This window comes from Pezoporus wallicus, unplaced genomic scaffold (genome assembly GCF_028554395.1).
Source record: "Pezoporus wallicus isolate ANWC-B61680 ecotype Strahan unplaced genomic scaffold, APGP_CSIRO_Pwel_v1 contig_6658, whole genome shotgun sequence".
Lineage (NCBI taxonomy): Eukaryota > Metazoa > Chordata > Aves > Psittaciformes > Psittacidae > Pezoporus > Pezoporus wallicus.
Window position 1 is genome coordinate 7,035,120 of NW_026642312.1, and position 18,469 is coordinate 7,053,588.

Sequence of the window (18,469 nt, forward strand, 5' to 3'; positions counted from 1 at the left end):
GTATAGCTATTTTCATGCATTGAGAGCCCAGGGCTTGATTGTCATTTGATCATGACTTGCTTATCCTTTTCTATGCGATAAAAAAAGGGAACACTGTGTGCAGATATTTAAAAACCAGCAAAAAATACCCACTGTAAAAGCAGAAAATACTTTTCACATGCTACTACTGTGCAATTTCTTTTTTAATCTTACCTTTGAAGTTCCTTTTGTAGAACAATAAAGTCCCGATCTCCTCAAACACACATACAATTTCTTCCATGATTTCCTACCCAGCTCCTTCACATGTAAGAAACCTTGAATTTCAGGGCAGCTACTGGAGTTTAAAAAGTTCTGTTGGAGAAGAAAATGTAAATGAGGCTCGTGTCCTATGGATGGATCATAAAACTGTCACTGTGCTTGCAGAACAGAGACGCAAATGGCAAATCACTTTGCTGACTTGGGGCAAATTATGCTTAAACTGACCAAGATGTTTATACTGATTTATGACCAAAATGGATATTCATGCTCCTCCTGTTGCATCTACCTAACTCCTCCTGCCGCTGACATCTTCCTGTTCTCTGTGTCAATACATAAATCTCCAAAAGGCCAACCATCTCTTTATCCCTATTCTTCTTGGCCTGAAGGGACACAAAGTACACTTATTAATTCCTAAAATAATACCTTGTCACAACAATTCTGGCAACTAGTCTGACTTGGAAACAATGGCCAAGATCTGCAAATTTATCCTGAAGTTTTAGAATGGGAACAGCCTATTTCAGGATTTCCCATGTTAAAGTCTTATATATCATATGCACCTGACCCAAGAGATACGACAGACAACAGAGTATTTAACTCAAAGTGAAACATAGAGCAGTCAAATAAGTGTCAGCAACTATACCAGGCCTCAAGATCCAGAAGTATTTCAGTTCTTGACATAATTAGAGGGACCACATATGGAATCATCTGATTTGTGATACATCAAAGAAATGAAGAATTAACTATGGTTAGCGAACTGATGGATTACTCCCTTACTACACTGGGCCAGATTTTTAAATGAGAGCTTGCTTAGTATGTTAAATGTCAAACTTATAAATTAAATAGCAGAAAGAGAAATGCATAAACCTGGTTGGCGTAGGTGCTTCTGCAATTCTTCAAAAGTTTTGTTTTGGTGTTATTTGGTGGACAATGCCCACAGGAAAGAAAACCGAAAATCAGTGCCCTGTGTCAGAATCCTTAGTTGCATTAAAACCTAGCCTATTTTCCCAGTCCTCCTCCCTCCCCATCTCAACAAAAGAGAGTCAGTACAATCTACAGTCATGTAAAGTGACAGAAATCAAGCTAAAATCAGTTATTTGTATGCATACTTTATCTATTTGTGCCTTCTGCTTTATAATTTGCCTGTTATTCATGGTACTGTCTTCCAGGCATCAGGGTGTTATATTCTTAACATAGTACTCTTTATAATAGACTGTTTTGATTTGGCCTCATGAGTTGAAAGTCTCCCACTTGAGGAGAAAACTAAAGTGAAAAAGATTTAGATTACAGGTTTTAGAACAGAGTGCTTAAATTGAGAGATTTAAGTGAACGAGTTACGGGTGAAAGACGTAGCCCACCCTTCAGCACCATCCTTGGAGGCCAAACAGCTGTGCCAAGACTGCAGTTCCTTCATGAGCAAGCAAGAAACTACCCAGCAACATCAAACCCTGTGTATAAACTCAGTGCACGTGCTACTGCCATGCAGATTACACAACTCTACCAACACATACATGTAAGATCCACACCCCTGTAATTTAACTTGTAGAGCTTTAAATGGGATTATTTTGCAAATACTACCTACAAATTTCCGTAATGACTTGGACTTACTTCTTAGGGAATTATTTTTCTATATAAAAGAGCAGGTAGTTGGCTGAACCATGAGGAAGTTGGTCCTTACTGCTAATTCTTGCCAGGCCCAAACATGGGACATAAGAAGAAAAACCAAAGGCTCTCACCATCTCAAAAGTATCTTCCAGTGTACACACACATTTTTACACCTTCTCCTGTGCTATGCTGTGGAGTATAGACAAGAACTTTTGCATTTATAGATACATATCTGCTGAGACTGTTTTAGGAACAACACTGGGTGGCCAAACCAGGTATCCACAGATGAATGAATATTAATGGAACAAGTATGTTTGAACATAGCTATGAATACTTTGTCCTTACAACTTACACATCAGTGTCGCTGGGTAAGATCTCTGTCAGGTATTTTCAGCATTAGTGCTATACACTAATGCACTACACTGGTCTTTCTCTAACCAGTTATTTCCAGACCTTTGAATTCTCCCTCCCCTTCTCTCAACCTCTCCCCTCCAGCTCCAAAACTTTCTTTTTCCATATGGATAACTTACAGTACCTGCAACAGTTGTGACTGTGGGATACTGCCATTTGTTTGCTGGCACCAGGCAACCATTTGCTCTGGAAAGAAATTCTAGATACAAAAAAAAGAAGACAATTGGAAGTCACATTGTATTTCAACACTCTTACATTGAAAACATGGCATTTTCTTCCAGTCATTTATTTATTTAAACTATCACTCTTAACCCAATTTGGAGATCCCTGACACTGAAAATAATACTAGGGCTTTCAAGTGCAGCTCTTCCCTTCCTTCTGCTCACCAAACGCCCATGCAGACAGAATGTGGATTTTTAAAATATCTGATATGCAGCATTTCGTAAGTGCATTCCCATCACTTCCACTTCTGGTGAAGGCTTTCAGGGATCTCTAACAGCCTCTACTTTCTAGGAAAGGACAGGATGAATGGTGCTGCAGGTTGGATATGCAGTGACTCCTTGCTCATTGCATATTCTGCCACCAGATTTCTGGCCTTCCCTCTCCATCCAGAAAGGCTGTTTGGCGAACAAACTCTCTGTAATGCCACTTGCCATATGGAAGATGCAGAACAGGAGGAATAACAAGTTTTCTCTACCCTCACAGGGGTAAGCTGGATGCAAAAGCCTTAAAAGGAGTCTTAGGCAGGGATGCTGCACGATCTCCAGTATGGATATCTCTACCTCCAACAGCACTCTCCTTCTAGTCAAAATACAGTTTTTCAGTGCTGTATCTGCATGCCCCTAAAACCTGCTGAGTCCCTCAGAAGGTTCCAAACAAAGTGCCATTTGCAGACCTTAATTATGAAAAAGAGTTCATGTGTGACTGTGGCTTTCATTGGGTTGTTGAACAGTCAGGTTATGCTCAGAGCTTGAAACCCTTCAATCTGTCAAGAGAAGAGCCCTTTGCAAAATCTACCCCGTATGTTTGTTTTTCAACGTAACATAAGAGAGCCCAGTATTTTGTCTTGTAACGACAGGCCAGCATACATTCCATGAAATGAAATAATGAACATTATTTCATGTGAATGAGGACACGTGCAGTAATTAGGCTGTGTTGTATACCCTGCTTCATGTGCCACATTTGAGTAAACTCAAAGTGAGCATCTACTTCCTTTCTGCCATCCCACAAACACAGAAGCAAGCATTGTTTCAAACAGGTGCTTCTACAGAGCTTTCTGATTTCAGGCATTCAGTACAATATCTTATTCATACTGAATCTTTGCATGACAAAGGTCAGACAGTTTTCTTACTGCTACATCAATGACTTGACTTCAGATTTATTCTTCCAGTTCCCTTTTTCATTTGCTATGTTTTAAAATGCCTATGTAATTCAGCACAATAAATTTACTATACACATCAATTACATTAAGTCATTCTTGAAGTTTTTAAACATTATTTTAAGTATGAAGACATGCAGAAATGTCTGAAATAAAACAATGACTGATTATAACAAGATGAATCACAACTAAAAGGTTTCCAGTTTAGAACATTCATCACTCTTCAGGCAGTATTTCAGGCTTTAGGGCATAAAGAGAAGGGATGAAGAGGAACCACCCTTCTGCCAGGTAAGTTGCAAAATGAATTATGAAAGCTAACATTTACCAGGCTCTCTTGAGCAGAAACAGTGCCATATGGCAACAGCTAATGCAACGGATAGGGAGCCTTCACATTCTTACACTAAAAGAATGATTTATTCTCTGATTGCAGGAGCCTGGGACTGAATGCCAAGCATTCTGGGTTTTACTTCCATGCTCTGTTATTAATTTAAAGTATACCGCATGAAGCCAGTGTGCTAGCTCCTATACCAAAATTTCTGCACAACACTCACATGTTCATAGGTTATCAAATGGGAAGATTGACACAAGTAAAAAATTACAAACACTCCCATGTACAGAAATGTTTCACACAGTAAGTTGAGGCACAGCCTCTGAAACAAACACTAGCAGATGACAAATGTACATGCAAGCACAAGTGCAAGGATGCAGCAACTGTGCATTAGTGTCTATGAAGACAGGAATAAATTTATCATCTGCAGTAACTTCAGCAATAAATCTTCATGTGACCTCATGTATCTTTTTTCTTCAAATACCTGACTGACCCAAAATTTGTTCTCACCTAAACTGCCTCTGGATTATCCTTCATCAGCTACCTAGAAGGGACGCACCAGCTGACATCAGTTCATGCCAACAACCAGTTTTAACTATTTAGATAAAATGTGAAAAGTAGTCCCCACATAAGCAGTTACACTGCAAGCAGTTTAGAATGACAATATTCAAAGAATCTTACAAATCCAGGAATAAGTATAGCTATGACATACAATACTTTTCAAACATGGATATACATGAGGACATAGAGAGGACAACTGTCATCAGAAAAGAAAGCAGAGAACACTAGTAAAGCACACCCATGGGTGAGACACTGTTCAACATGTATGACAATAAACTGGAAATGCCTTAAGTACTTTAGGGGTTACCCAGAAGGGGTTTTTTGAAAGTATTACTGTCAGCAGTTAAAAGGTTTGGATCCTGCACCCTGTGCGATCAATTTGCTTCAAATAAAGTAACTTTGAAGATAATGAGTAAACTGCACTTCTGATTGTTTTTCTTAAACCAACAGAGATTTCCCTGTCTTGGTCACCCTCCAACATAACAGCCATTTTGAAACAAGTAGATTTGGTAACTTGAGGTTTTTAGGCTGGGAGGAGGGTACATGGAACTTTAACATCGGTTAAAATTTCTTTGGAAGGAATTCTGTTTGTTGGTTGATTTTTGGTTTTTAGTAGATGTTTAAGATGTAGCAGGCCCAGCATTGTTACTGAGATCCATCCCTCTCTGTGGTGAAAACAAGGAAGTAATGAGACTCACCATGGGATTTTTAAAAAATTCATATTTTGCGTAATTCTTCCTGAATAAAAATTTACTTTCACTTCCCATTGTGGACTCAACTTGAACTATAAGCTCATGATCTTCCAAGCACCTCTCTGTGGAAAAAGAACATGATGTTAACACGCAGCCAACCAGCAGAAGCAGGGAGACTAACTTTCACAGAACAGAAGTAAAACAACCCAGTGTAATTCCATTGCCTTTTAAGAAGCTAGCAAAACACATTATAGCTTTCAAACCACGCTGCCATGAGGCATTAAAAGGAACTAGGGCCTAAGTATTGCAAAGTTTATTGTTACATGGCAGTGTTCTTCCAAGACTTCCTACATCAGGGCTTCATAAGCACATGCTTTGAGAAAGGAAAGAACAGGACATAAGACTTTTTTGTGTGCAGTAGCTTAAACGATACACATGAGCCTCGTCTTGTGGTGCTGGCTATATGCTGTGGATCTGGAAAGGCAAATAGATTTAAGGGGGAAAAGTTGTGCAAAGGGCACCGTTAGGCCTTGAACTATCACAGAAATACAGTGTCCTATTTGATTACACTCTATAAAACCAGTTCATTTCAAGGTGAACTTCAGGCCTTTATTGTAGATGCTAGACAATGGGGTTCATTATGAAAGAGGTCACAGGATCTACTTTACAGGAATACTGACAGAGACAAATGTTTTGTACACATGACAGGGCAATTTTCTGCTCTAGATTTGGTTACAAGGTAACTCCCCATAACCACCACTGCCCTGGCCAAAAGAATGGCACATCGAAGCATGAACAGATAGCTTAACAAATCCAATTCACTGAAAGCAGTAACTCTAAAGAAGGCAACTGGGCTAAGTGTGTGCTATTTAATGAACTCATTATCTTGGCAAATCTTCAAAAGCTTCCGAGAAAATATTTAGGTGTTTTTCAAAAGCCTGAATAGTCAGTACTTTCACCCCTTATATAACAGTAAATAAAAAACAAGGGCAAACAAAAAATCACTTTTGCAAAGCCCTATCCAACATGCATGTGCCTTGCTGGCTCAAGCAGTTTGCAGAGTCCCTTTGCCACTTCGTGTTCCTGCATCCTCTCATTCCCACAGTTAGAAATGACCAGCTGCCACCCAGGTTCTCTTGGGGTGTTTGTTTGCGGCTAGAAAGCAAGCAGCCACTGGTACCTCAAAAAGTAGCAGGCTCCTGAATGTCACCTGAATTATTCAACTTTGCAGATTAATGTAAGTTCTCCGACTGAAAATTTAACCCATCTCTGAATGATCCCATTGTCTTTTACACCTGCATTTACATTGTCAGTCACCACCAGCTCATGATGACTTCAGCATTTAAATTGCATTTGCAACATCCAGCCTTGCTATGGATTGTGTTTCAAAGGTTTAACTGGGCTGCTGCTGCTTAACACATTAGCCAGAACAACACTTCTAAGGGGTAGTTATTTGACTAATGTATGTGACAATACTGCTTTTGTAGTAGTTAATTGAGAACATTTTGCACCACCTGAGCATTCATCTCCTAAACCTTCATGTTATCTAGGGGCTTCACAGGTGAAGTTTCAGGTATTGCTGCTGATCTGTTGCTACTGCCATGGTTTTAAGCAACTGGTTAAAGTCCAATCTCTTCTACCCTGTGATGAGGATGATGGGCCTAGGGGGGTGGAGGGCCTTTCCTTTTTTTAAATTATGCTTCCTCCAAAAAACATCTAATTATATTGGTATGAATCTTCACCACAGCATGAGCCCTGAAAGACCACGTGTGCTGAATCTGCCTGCTTCCATCACCGCACAAAGTTGCGGTCCTTGGTTTCCTAACACACTAAAGATTGCTCACCTAAGGGCAAGTATAAACCACATCCTGCTCATTCTCTCCTAAGGAAATGCAGTACAGATGGACGTTTGTCTCTTTGTATTTTGATTGTTACTTTGTGTAAATATACCCAGTGCCTGTTTCTTAGATAACTCAGGCAACTGACCTAGATGTCCTTTTTTTACTAAATCAAGACCCTTGTGAGATTCCATGGTGATACTCCTGATTTAATGTTTACATTTTTATTTTGATGGCGAAAGCCACCCTGAAGAAAAGGTGCAGCATTTCATAGCATGTGTATGTAAAGCAGAAGCTAGTCCTGGTCAGTTTGCTGCTTCTTCACAGAGGCTGTGCACTTGGGAAGTCCTTGGTAATTTGCACCTGGTCAGTACAAATGGGATGAACTGCCACTTGACACACCAGCAACTTAACCTCAGCCCTGCTTTAAGATTCCTGCTACAAAACTAGAAGCATAGATGTCAGTCTATTAAGCTCAACAGGTCAGTCTATCTTCAAGTGGCATTGCCTGCTGAAGTGACCAGAAATGTCTCAGTTTATCTGACAGGCTTAAATCAGTCTTCTCTGCCTGCTTCCCAGAAGAACAGGACAGACTCTTCCATCCCCTCTCCCCAGAAAATTGCCCTGTATTATTGTATAAACTTCTACAGAAATATAAAGTGACACAAGATGGGAAAAGGAGCTGGATTCCATCGTGAACAACTTGCAGGCATGGCCCAAAATTCCCAATTAGAGAATCACTACAAATGACAGGTGGATTGATGTGTGAAATAGCCCACGCTGCTTTTGTATTTTAGCAAGTGCTCTATCTAACTGTTCCACTTTTAATTCACTCAGGTTAAGGCAAATCAAATTCAATGCACATGTAAGCAAGAAAATCTATGTACAAAACTATGCAGCAATTCTTTCCTCTAACTCTACATATACTTTACTTTCCTGGACAATCATGTACAGTCGATTCTGGAGCTGGAAAAATAAGGCCTATATGTAGGGATCCTTCCAGTGTCCAGACACATACTCTCATGACAGTCTGTCTTCATTATTATTTCTGTTAATGTCCAATAGAGGAATCTCAATTCCTATTCTAAATTATGGTAGTTAAGCATGGAGAAGTATATCGGGAGAATAGCACATTTTATGAACAGGTTAGGTGTATTCCTAGTTGCAAATGAAATGATGGCACCAATTCAAGAATCACAGACTGCTTAAATCTTGACCGCAAAATATTTTAAATACTAGTGGTACAGTGCAGGAGGAACCATTACACATGTTAAATCTAAGCAAGTCTGATGGTAGCTTGCCATAGCATTGCCTCCAGTGAGAACACAAATACTTATTGCTGTCCAATAGCTGTTTGAGGTTATTTGCAAGCACACATGTTATCTGGAATATGCTTGACTATGTGTGCAAAGTAAGCAATTAGGTGAAAGTATTTCTTTAAAAACTGGGACCTAGAAGATCACCACAATGATAAATATGCAGCTGGCTTCAAAAATTTGCTCTTGTCCTCAGTCTGCCCAACAGTAAAAAGATGAACTGCTTCTGCAAACTGAGCTCTTTTGGCAAGTAATATTAGGCAAGACTAGGGGGAAAAAAAGAGAGTGAACTCAATGAAGGAACTCGCCTTTTTTGGTGGGCTTCAAGATTACTGCCTACAGTATTAAGTCGGCAAGGATATTTTGAGTAAGAAATATTGTCTTCTGGAAACACAGAATTCTCACTGCTCTTAAACGATATCTCTTTCCACACTGCTAAGTATCTATTTGCCATTGTTTCACACTTACACTAGCAATCTTATTTCTACAGGGAAAAATATGGAACACCATACGTCTGGTAATAACTTTACCTAAAGTGTGAAGAAGTTACTACCTTGATCTGATAGTCTCAGGGATACAGAGAAGCATTTATGCTACTGAGAAGCTAGAAATAAGCAGCCGTGTAACAAAAAATTCAAACTGCAACCAAAACTGGGTGGATGCACAAAAGGTGGTATTTATAGTTTACTGGATATGTCACAGTGTATACAGCGACAACATCAAGAAACTGCATGTTGTCATATACTGTATATAGACTACATATACTATACACTATGTATAGTACATTTAGCGTATATATGCCAAGAAATTGGATGTTGTTGCCTCCTGTTAAATAAGCTCTTTTATTCCCTTTTCTATCCACATCCTTTCAAGTAGGTGAAATCTGTATCATTACATCTTTTTTGATGCTTTAAATACTTTTTTCTTTGTCCGTTCTCTTTAAACCCTCAAAGTCCGCATTACTTTCCACATGGATCTACTGCATGGCCCATGGAACACAGTTTGGTGGATGCTGAAGCCCCAACCTGCACACCCCATTTCTCTGGGACAGCCAGGGCCTCGCGTTGTGCTTCAGTGTGAAACAAGAGGTCCAAGGCAGGCAGGTCCCCATGTATATAAATGCAGCCCGATAAGTGTCTTGCTCTTTTCCCATCATTGTTAATTACAAAGTTATTTGTGTGTAAACAGAAGCTTTTGATTTCCTAATCAGCCTCCTGCCCGATTCATTCAGAGATGTCACACACCAGAGTTTGACAGCACAATTAGTCACCATGGAAGCTATTGTGATGTCACAAACACTGAATTGTGGCATCATTGAATGAATCTGGCAGGAGAAGGATGTTGGTTACAAAGGAGAAGGCTTCTGTTTACACAATACCTTGGTAATCAGCAATGATGGGAAAGAGAATATAGAAAAAAGAGAGCCTAGTAGTTTAATGAGCATTGGTAAAACTGAGAATCTGTAAAGGGTTTTAGAAGTGCATATGTGGCATATTAAACTACGGAGATAATGGTTCTGTAATTTATAACCTCATTCTTCACCTCGTCCTATGTCCTCAGACCTGAAAGTATATCACGGACACATACAACTGAGTGTTTCATGTTGATTTTGTAAGGTATTTCTATATTAGGAAAGATACCCAATAACGCCATTAAATCAGGATATCCTATGATTTTTATTTTCTCTTTTTTTTTTGAGTGCCATTCCACAGAGCTGTGAATTTATCTGCGTTTAACAGTACCAGTTTTGGGCATTACATCTCCAGCAAATTGTTTCCCCTTTTTTACTTGTGTGGTTCTGACTTACATTTTTAAACATAAACCCCTCTGTTAGCTACAGATAGCATTCACAGCTTCAGCGCTGGCGATCGCAGCTTATGATTTGTCTTCCTCTATTTTCTAGAAAAGAATTCCCCGTGAACTATATTGACTAATACTCCCAAACGCTACACTTTCTAAAGCGCTATTGTATGCTATGCAGAATTACAAATAGCGTATCTGAGCGATACGTGTTTGCAAGCTGCACAGCAGAACCCTGCAACTAATCAGTGCCACAAAATAACAGGAAAAGCAAGCCTGAATAACATGAGATCCTTTCAGGTACTGTAATTAAACCAATTCACGATGTTATTTAATTCCCCCCAGTTCTTCCTCTTGCTGCCTTCTTGGAACTGTAACCATGACACCTTAATTTCAATCAGGTGGAGGAGCCGCTGCCTGGAGAGCAGATGCCACTGCTAGTCCAGAAATTGCCCATGGATATTGCGGGTGGTACCAGCATTTTTTCCCCTGCCTCAAGTCAAGTTCAGCCAACCCCCTCCCCCAGCTCAGCACGTCTAGCTTTCATAAGCGTTACTGTAGGTATGCAAAGCTGAGTCTGCTCACCCAGGTCTCCCAGCTGGTGATGAGCTGAGCTATTTCACAGGACTGGTACTCTAAGGATCAAGCTTCATTTGCCTAAGCTGTTTATTTGCAATAGCTTCAGACACAGCAAGGTAGCAACAGAGCACTGGTGTGAAGATTAGACAATTATTTTTCTTTTTTAAAATAAAAAAAACCAGGGAATGGGAAATCAGGGAAGGACTTAAAATGGCTTAAACGCTTAACACATGAAATTGTAATACACAAAAAGCACGTATGTGACTTCAGCTAATTGTACAAATAAAAGCAGTGGAAAGAAAAATGCTCGGCTGGAAGCACATTAATACGAATTACACATATTTTACGTTCCCAGGTAACCATGCCACCCCTTTGACCGTTCCCTACCTAATCCTAGATGAGGGTGATGCTCCACTAGAGTCCAGCTGTTATCATCCACACAATGACTTTTGTAAACGAGCAGCTGACAGAGGTCCCTGGCTGTCATGTCTGCTAGAATCTCGACCACTTTGCTTGTTCCATCTTCACTAAAGACTTTTACATCCTGCAACATAAAGGGTACACTTACAGATCAACAGCTCTGAACATCGGGAAACCACACAGCTACTGTAGAAAGGCATCCTCTCAGCGTGAGGGTTCCAAGCACCTTGGCAGCCAGGACAAACAACATGGATGATTCACTTTATGACACTTTCTCTCGATGCCCCCTTGCCCTGCTTCCCCTCCCCCCTTCCCAACACCTCCCTGCGCTAGACAAAGATTCATCAGGGTTAACAGGACCGCATACACAGGGAGGAAAGTGAGAGAGCAGGTTCTGTGTAGAGCTGTGTAAGGTAAGCAAACGTGAAACAGTATCGAGAGAGTACTTGGGCAACAGTGGCCGAGAGAAATCACATCCAGTTAAACACACACAATTGTCTCTGTGGTCCCATCGGAGGCCTCCAAACATGTACAGAGGCGCAGGCCGAGACCCTGAAGATTAAAAATGGCTCTCTTGTTCCCCACTAACTTTTGATTGTTTCGCCCGGGGAGGTCCCACTCGCAGTTTGCCGGCGGATCAATTAGCTAGCACGGTCCACACGCATTTCTCTCCCTGCCCCGACTCCTCTTTTGATCCTAGCTTGAAAGTAGTTTGAAACCAAACGTGCATATGCTGCACATCCTAAATATTAATGGAGATGAGAGAACAAGTCAGGAACCCTCTCCCCACCTCCTGAATTATACAGATGCTTCCCTCTTTGCATTGTTCTGCTCAAGCAAGAGGCACTTGCCGCAAAATTATTTCTCTGGGCGAACACGCAGGTCCGAGATTTAAATCAACTCCACATTAGAAACGCTCTGCATCCTAGCAGGGGAATCTAACAAAAACCTAGATGGTAATTCGAGATGGAAAATCTTACCTCAACGGCACGTAAAAGGCAGCAGTCGGAAGAACAAGATGGCATTTTAAATAGAGGTTGCCTCTGGTGAGAGAGTTTGTTCTCTGCCTCCGCCAACCCTTGGTAGCCTGCGGCTGGGCGCCCGGGGTGCCGGCGGTGTCAGTGGGTGGCGGTGCCCTACCTGTCACGTAGCCCCTGCTATGGGGACTGTTTCTGGGGAGGGAAACAACTCTGCCAGAGCTCCACTCAAAGGGTTACACGCAATCTTTGCGGTAGTGAATCAAACCACACCGTGTAGACCAATCCTAGCCCTCCCTCCGACTGATGTAATCATTTCCCACACACTATCAGACTTCCAAATTATTCCCGCCCCCCCCAACCCCTCCCCAAAAAGAAGAAATTACAAAGGGAATTTGGGTTTTCTGTGACCACCCAGGGCCGTTCCAGACCCCTCCGCCAGCTCCCAAGTTCAAAGGCGGGGGGCGGGGATCCGGGGTCCACCGGCACCGGCACACGCGTGCTGCCCGCAGCCCGGCCTGGCAGCGGCTCATGGCATCTGCCCGCAACTTCGGCGCTTCAACTTCTCCTTCCGCGGACTCGGCTCCGCTCCGGGACCCGCGATGGCCGCGGGCGGCAGGCAGCGCCGCACCACCGCCGGCCGACCGACCGCCTGCTCTGCCTGCCCGCCCGGCCGTCTCCCCCCGCTCCCCCGGCTCCGCACAAATTGAAGCCCAGTGAGGGAGGAGTTAAAGCCTCATCCAGCCCAAGTGACTCAAACTCGCGTTCAGGAAACGGCTTCATCTGACAGCAGGGATGAGCCAGCCCTTTCAGAAGTAGGCTCGGGAGAGGAAGGGGAGAAGAAAGAGTGAGGAAGGGGATCCCGGTTGCTGAGTCGCTGGGGAAAGCATGCACGCCGTACAGTGTTATAGCTGCACTCCCACTCCTGTCAACACTTCACCAAGTCAGAGGCATCCTCACACACACAGAAATCTGGACTGGGGGGGGGGGGGGGGGGGGGCGCGTTAAAGGGGGTGCTGTGGTGTACGTGTGCCTCCGTTTCTTGCCCTGTGAACAAGTCTCTCTGCAGTGAGCGCCCATTTCACGGGTAGCGGTGCGGCACATCCATGCTCCAGCCGTCCTGCCACAGTGCCTGTGGGACAGGGGCATGATCGAGCGCCCGAGGGACACCCTGAAAGAACACTGGCGTGCAATAGGGGAGCACGGCTCTCGCGTTCCTCCCCGGACGCGCTGGCACACTGAAAAGCCAGTATTCAGCAAGACAGAAAGTTGCCTTTGTGTTTGGTTTGCTTTCAGTGGGGAGCAGGGTGGGACTTGGAATTTTTTTTCTTCTATTTCTTACTGCAGTCAGATTGGACAGGAGTGACACAACCAAAAGGTGGTGTCGAAAGAACTCCTTTCTCCTTTTGGTTTTACTCTGTGCACATAACCACACTTTCTGTATTGAAACAGGACTGTTTCAGATGGATTTCCTGCCTCAGGAACCAACCTGGTGACATCATTCATTCATTCATTCCTTAGTTGCCAAGAAGCACAGCCCTGTGCTTCACAGGGAAGCCTGCATCAGGCATACGCAGTGGAATTGCCACTTCTTCAACACCTGGAGCGCACACAACCCCCTCCCCCCCTGTGGTTTTGCTGGGAATACGGCAGTGCACCAGGACAGGGTGCACCTGATCCTTGTCCCTGACAAGTCCTGCTAGAGAGGGAAAGCTGTTGTGCTGAGGGTGCCTCTCAAGTCCTTGCAGGTGGAAAAGAGAGAACTGTGAGACAACCACCACACTTCTCCCTGCTCCCAAGCATGGAAAGACTTAATGAAGTATGGCCGCTGGAAGAAAGCTGCAGCTGTCTTCAATGCACATTCATGCTGTGCTCTCTCAGTATGAAGCGAAGGGTCACGGGTACATGTCCCACCACCCTCCTGCTCCTTGCCCAGGAGCCAGCTATCCTTGAAGGACAATAGTATCCCCAACCAGGTTCAGGATACACAGCAGCTGTTGTTTGGCGTGTCATTCTGCTGCGATGCCACGTTCTTCTTCAAGTACATCCATTTGCAGGGCCAGTCAGGAGTGGGGGTTTTAATGACACCTTTTAAAGCCCAGGGACTGAGCTGCAGTGGGTGGACAGTGTGAACGCAGAAATGAGCAAGTTAACTTCACTGACTATTAATAGTGCCGTGTTTGCTATCAAGGACAGTGCAAAGCCGCGTATCACCACTGACATCATGGATATAAGAGACTGCATCAGGAGGGGATGTAATGGCCTGAGCTGAACCCTGCCCTAGAGGACAGAAGAGAGACAGAAGTGAGATGAAACCCCATGCCTCTGCAGAGACAAGACTGCAACACTCCCCAAGAGGCTCATGTGAAAGGTAAGGGGATTTTATGCCCCCGCACAATGCTGCAGAGCATGACGTATAATCACAAATAAGAAACCAGCTCAACGACAAAGCTCCAGCTCAAACTTGCTCCCATGACAAAAGAGGCAGATAACAATATTCCTGTATCACAGAGAGGACTTAACTTAAAGTCAGTGGTCAAATCTAACCCTCTCACATTTTCTATCCTTCCCCCCCCTTACCCTCTTTTTTTTTTCAAGGAAGCATCTACTACTTTGAGATGTTAAGGGCTCCCTATTCAAATTTTTTTCCAGCAGAAACACTGTTTTGCTTGCAAAATTGATTTGGGGCTTATTATCTACAGAGGAAAACGAAGAAGAATTAATTCTGAATAAAATACTGTAATAATGAAAACACTTAGCCTGAAGAGAGGTTCAGAAAGTTAGTCTGACACTTTTGCCCTGCATCCCTCCGAGAAATGCAGTGAAATGCAACAGCAGACTGCCTGCAACAGTGATTTACAAAAGGCCCTAATTACGTCAGCAGCACAAGGCACCTTCTATTCAAAATTAAGGTTAAGAATGCTAAGCCAACCAGAGCACTATATTGGCTGAACATTCAGTGCTTTACAGTGCAAAGGAGCAGATAACAGACTGCACCATTGTTCTGTGAAGAATTCTTCCCCCAAGCTTTTTTTTTTTTCTCGTCTTTTCCCTTTTTGAAAGACAGAAAGACTTAAAAATTAAAAATTTAAAAGAACATTAATATTCATCACTTCAGTGGTTTCATATAATGGGTCGTGTATCTTGAGTACCCTCATGGCTGTTTCATCTTCCAGCCTCAGTTCCTCAACCTCACTGCAGTATTTTGTGTGCATCAAGTAACACAAGCACTATCAGGAATGAGGACAAAAAAAAAAAAAAAAGCCTCCGAGCCGTGTCACAGTCACATTACTACTTCTCCACTTCTCTCTTTGTGCTATTTTTTTCCTTTTTCTGCAAAAGGAAACCTATGACCACATAAAATTATAATAAAAAATCATGCTTTTAAAAGGACATTATGCTAAAAATCTTCAGCATCAAACAGATCTAAATTTGCATTCTGCAATCTCAAATTAATCATAGTGTAATCTATATCAGGGCAAACCATCCTTTATTATCCTGGATTATGGCTCCAAACTAAGTACAAGGAGAGAGTAGCAGGTATCAGAAGGCCCTCTGACTGAAATCTGATAGATAAAAGGTTTCAGTACTGTACTTTTTCAAGAGTTTCCCTTTGTAACAGATGAAGATCAGAGACATCACAGAAAGGCATTAAAATACATTGAAGAATCATTACCAGGAGGTGCACAAACTGAAAATCAGTCCCGCAAGTTTTGACTTTCATCACCCAGTTTCATTCATCAAGATTGTTCAGACATAAGAGCCATACCATCACTGAGGCAAAGAGAAAGAAAACTGAATTGAAATGCATGTACTTTGTGCAAGAAGGAGGGAATTACTGCAGAAAGGCACCTATGTACCAAGAAAGTACTCTCTGTTTCCACTGGAACCTTCTTTGGATGAGATCATTTTCCCAAAAGCCTTTTATACTCAAAGCTTATGGGCTCACAAGAACAAAGTCAGAGTCACTGGAAGAATGGAGAAGCTTTAAATTGGGATCAGTCAACTCAAAGCTGCTCAAGACTCAAGCTCTGCATGCAGGTTAGCAGTGAACTGCTATATGCCTAGTTGAAGGAGTAATAAAATAGAAAGGGTTTGCCTCCTTCCAGAGGTTGCAAACCTCTGATAAAGAAAAGCCTCTAAGTGTCTAAGCACACTCTACACACACCTGACTGGCAAGCAACTCCCTCAACCACATCTATGCACAAGAGCACCAGCCATTCTCCCCCTTACCTGCCCAGCAGGCATTAAGGCAGCTTTCTAAGACATGGGAATTTCAAGTGCTGCAATGAAGTTAATATATAGGTCAACACAAGGCTCTTTTTGCCTCCGTTGCATAGCTTGTGCTGGAAAAAAGCCCTTCAGACAAACAACAATACATTGCAGATATAATCACTTATATACAAGGCATCAGATAGTATTTTCTTATAAAACAAAACCAACTATGAGTTATTTGATCACTTCTTTTTTCCCTCCATATAAACATAAACCCCTCGATGAAATGCTGAGGTTAAGGTTCTCATAGCAACATTAACTCTCTCCTCTGGCATATACTATATTTAGGTACACTTTAAAAGCCCATGAACAACAAAGGAGAACAACTGTTGTTAAGATCAAGACCTTAGTCTTTGACTTTCATGTTCAGAACAGCAACCTTGGTGAAAAAAAATCCCAACACAAAAAACATAAAACCCATTTCTGAGAGTCAGAGAAAGCACTTGACTTAAAAGGGAGTCACGGAGTCACAGTATCATCATATGTTCAGTGGTCATTAAACACCAATACTGAAGTCATGAACTCTGTGAGGGTCATACCAGACAGGTTTTGGGAATCACAGCAGCGTGGCCAGGGAAGAACAGGTCAGGATTAGCATCAGGTTCACTTCAGCAGCTGTATTTGGAGGGCTAGTGCTGCCGAACCTCTCACATATGAACACCCAGGCCCACGTTCACCTCAGGTAATATTAGAGAGTTAAATTCCTTCTGAAGCTAAGGGAGAGAAACGGAGTAACTTAAGATCTAAAGAACATGACAAAGGCATCTGTGTCCCTCTGCTAGCTGCAGAGAGAATCTAGGCTCCTGACTCTGGACTTCAGCTGGATGCCATAAGCTATACTGGCTGAATTCAAGCCATGGTGTCTAATCAAGCAAACATGTCTCCGCACTAATGGCATAACTATTATTGTAGTTTAAATCCAGCCAGCAGCTAAGCCCCACAGCTGCTCCCTCACTCCCTCCAGGTGGGAGAGAAGAGAGAATCAGAAGAATAAAAGTGAGAAAACTCATGGGTTGAGATAAACACAGTTCAATAGGTAAAGCAAAAGCTGCGCATGCAAGCAAAGCAAAACGGGATTCATTCACCACTTCCCATGGGCAGGCAGGTGTTCAGCCATACGCAGGAAAGCAGGGCTCCATCACATGTTAACAGTTATCTGGGAAGACAAACACCATCACTCTGAATGTCTTCCCGTCCTTCTTACCCCAGCCTTATATGCTGAACATGACATCATGTGGTATGGAATATCCCTTTGCTCAGTTGGGGTCAAGCTCCCAGCTCCTTGTACACCCCCAGCCTGCTTGCTGGTGCAGTGGGGTGAAGTGCAGAAAAGGCCTTGACTCTGTCCAAGCACTGTTCAGCAACAGCTAAAACATCCCTGAATTATCAACTCTTGTTTCCAGCACAAATGGAGAACACATCTCCTTACTAGCTACTATGAACAAAATTAACTCTATCCCAGCCCAAACCAGCACACCACACACTGCAACTGTTGACATATGAGCTAAAAAAAAAATAAATAAGCAAAGTCTATGATGCTGTATATACAAAAAGCATATTTAAAGGAACATACAAAATGAACAAATTTAGGGCGCTATTAAAAGTTTAAAAGCTGAATTTTGTAAAAGCAAGGTAAAGGTTTTCTTCCTGTCACTGAAAACTATGTGCGAAAATGGCTATTTGTTATGGACCCACTGGATGAAATCTATACTCATTATTTGTTTCTGTCTTCTCAAAACTTGAAGTATTAATGCCCTCTGTACAGGCCTAGGTTTGCATCAAAGGTTCTTCAAAAATCCCAGCTGTTTATATACAAAGGTGTGAACTGTGCAATGTACTTTTAAGAAAACAGTGTACAGAGCATGTTTTCAAGACATGCATGAACAAAAGATTTATTCCAACACGTGCTCACATACTTAGAGACCAAAGGTTTGGAAACTGTAAGTTGCTACCCTATAATTTCCCTATTTTACAACTAAATAGCAGAATGCACTTGGAAGTGATACATGCCTACATAAAAACAACAAACCCAGTTTGTGCCATTGCCCCTAAAAG

At 42.4% G+C, this 18,469-nt stretch overlaps 1 protein-coding gene across 5 annotated transcripts in view; it reads right to left on the reverse strand.

Moving 5' to 3' along the window:
- The window catches only part of GRB10 (growth factor receptor bound protein 10), a 147,191-nt gene that overhangs the window by 13,818 nt on the left and 114,904 nt on the right, over positions 1-18,469 (reverse strand). For all 5 annotated transcript variants that reach the window (XR_008974847.1, XM_057428892.1, XM_057428893.1 and 2 more), the window contains 4 exons: positions 11,130-11,286; positions 5,216-5,331; positions 2,375-2,449; positions 193-330 (listed from right to left, as the gene is read on the reverse strand). Coding sequence is in view for 4 of the 5 variants with exons in the window: in XM_057428892.1 (XP_057284875.1) it covers positions 193-330; positions 2,375-2,449; positions 5,216-5,331; positions 11,130-11,286 (486 nt within the window). In the remaining variant the exon portion in view is untranslated. The remainder of the gene's footprint in view (positions 1-192; positions 331-2,374; positions 2,450-5,215; positions 5,332-11,129; positions 11,287-18,469) is intronic.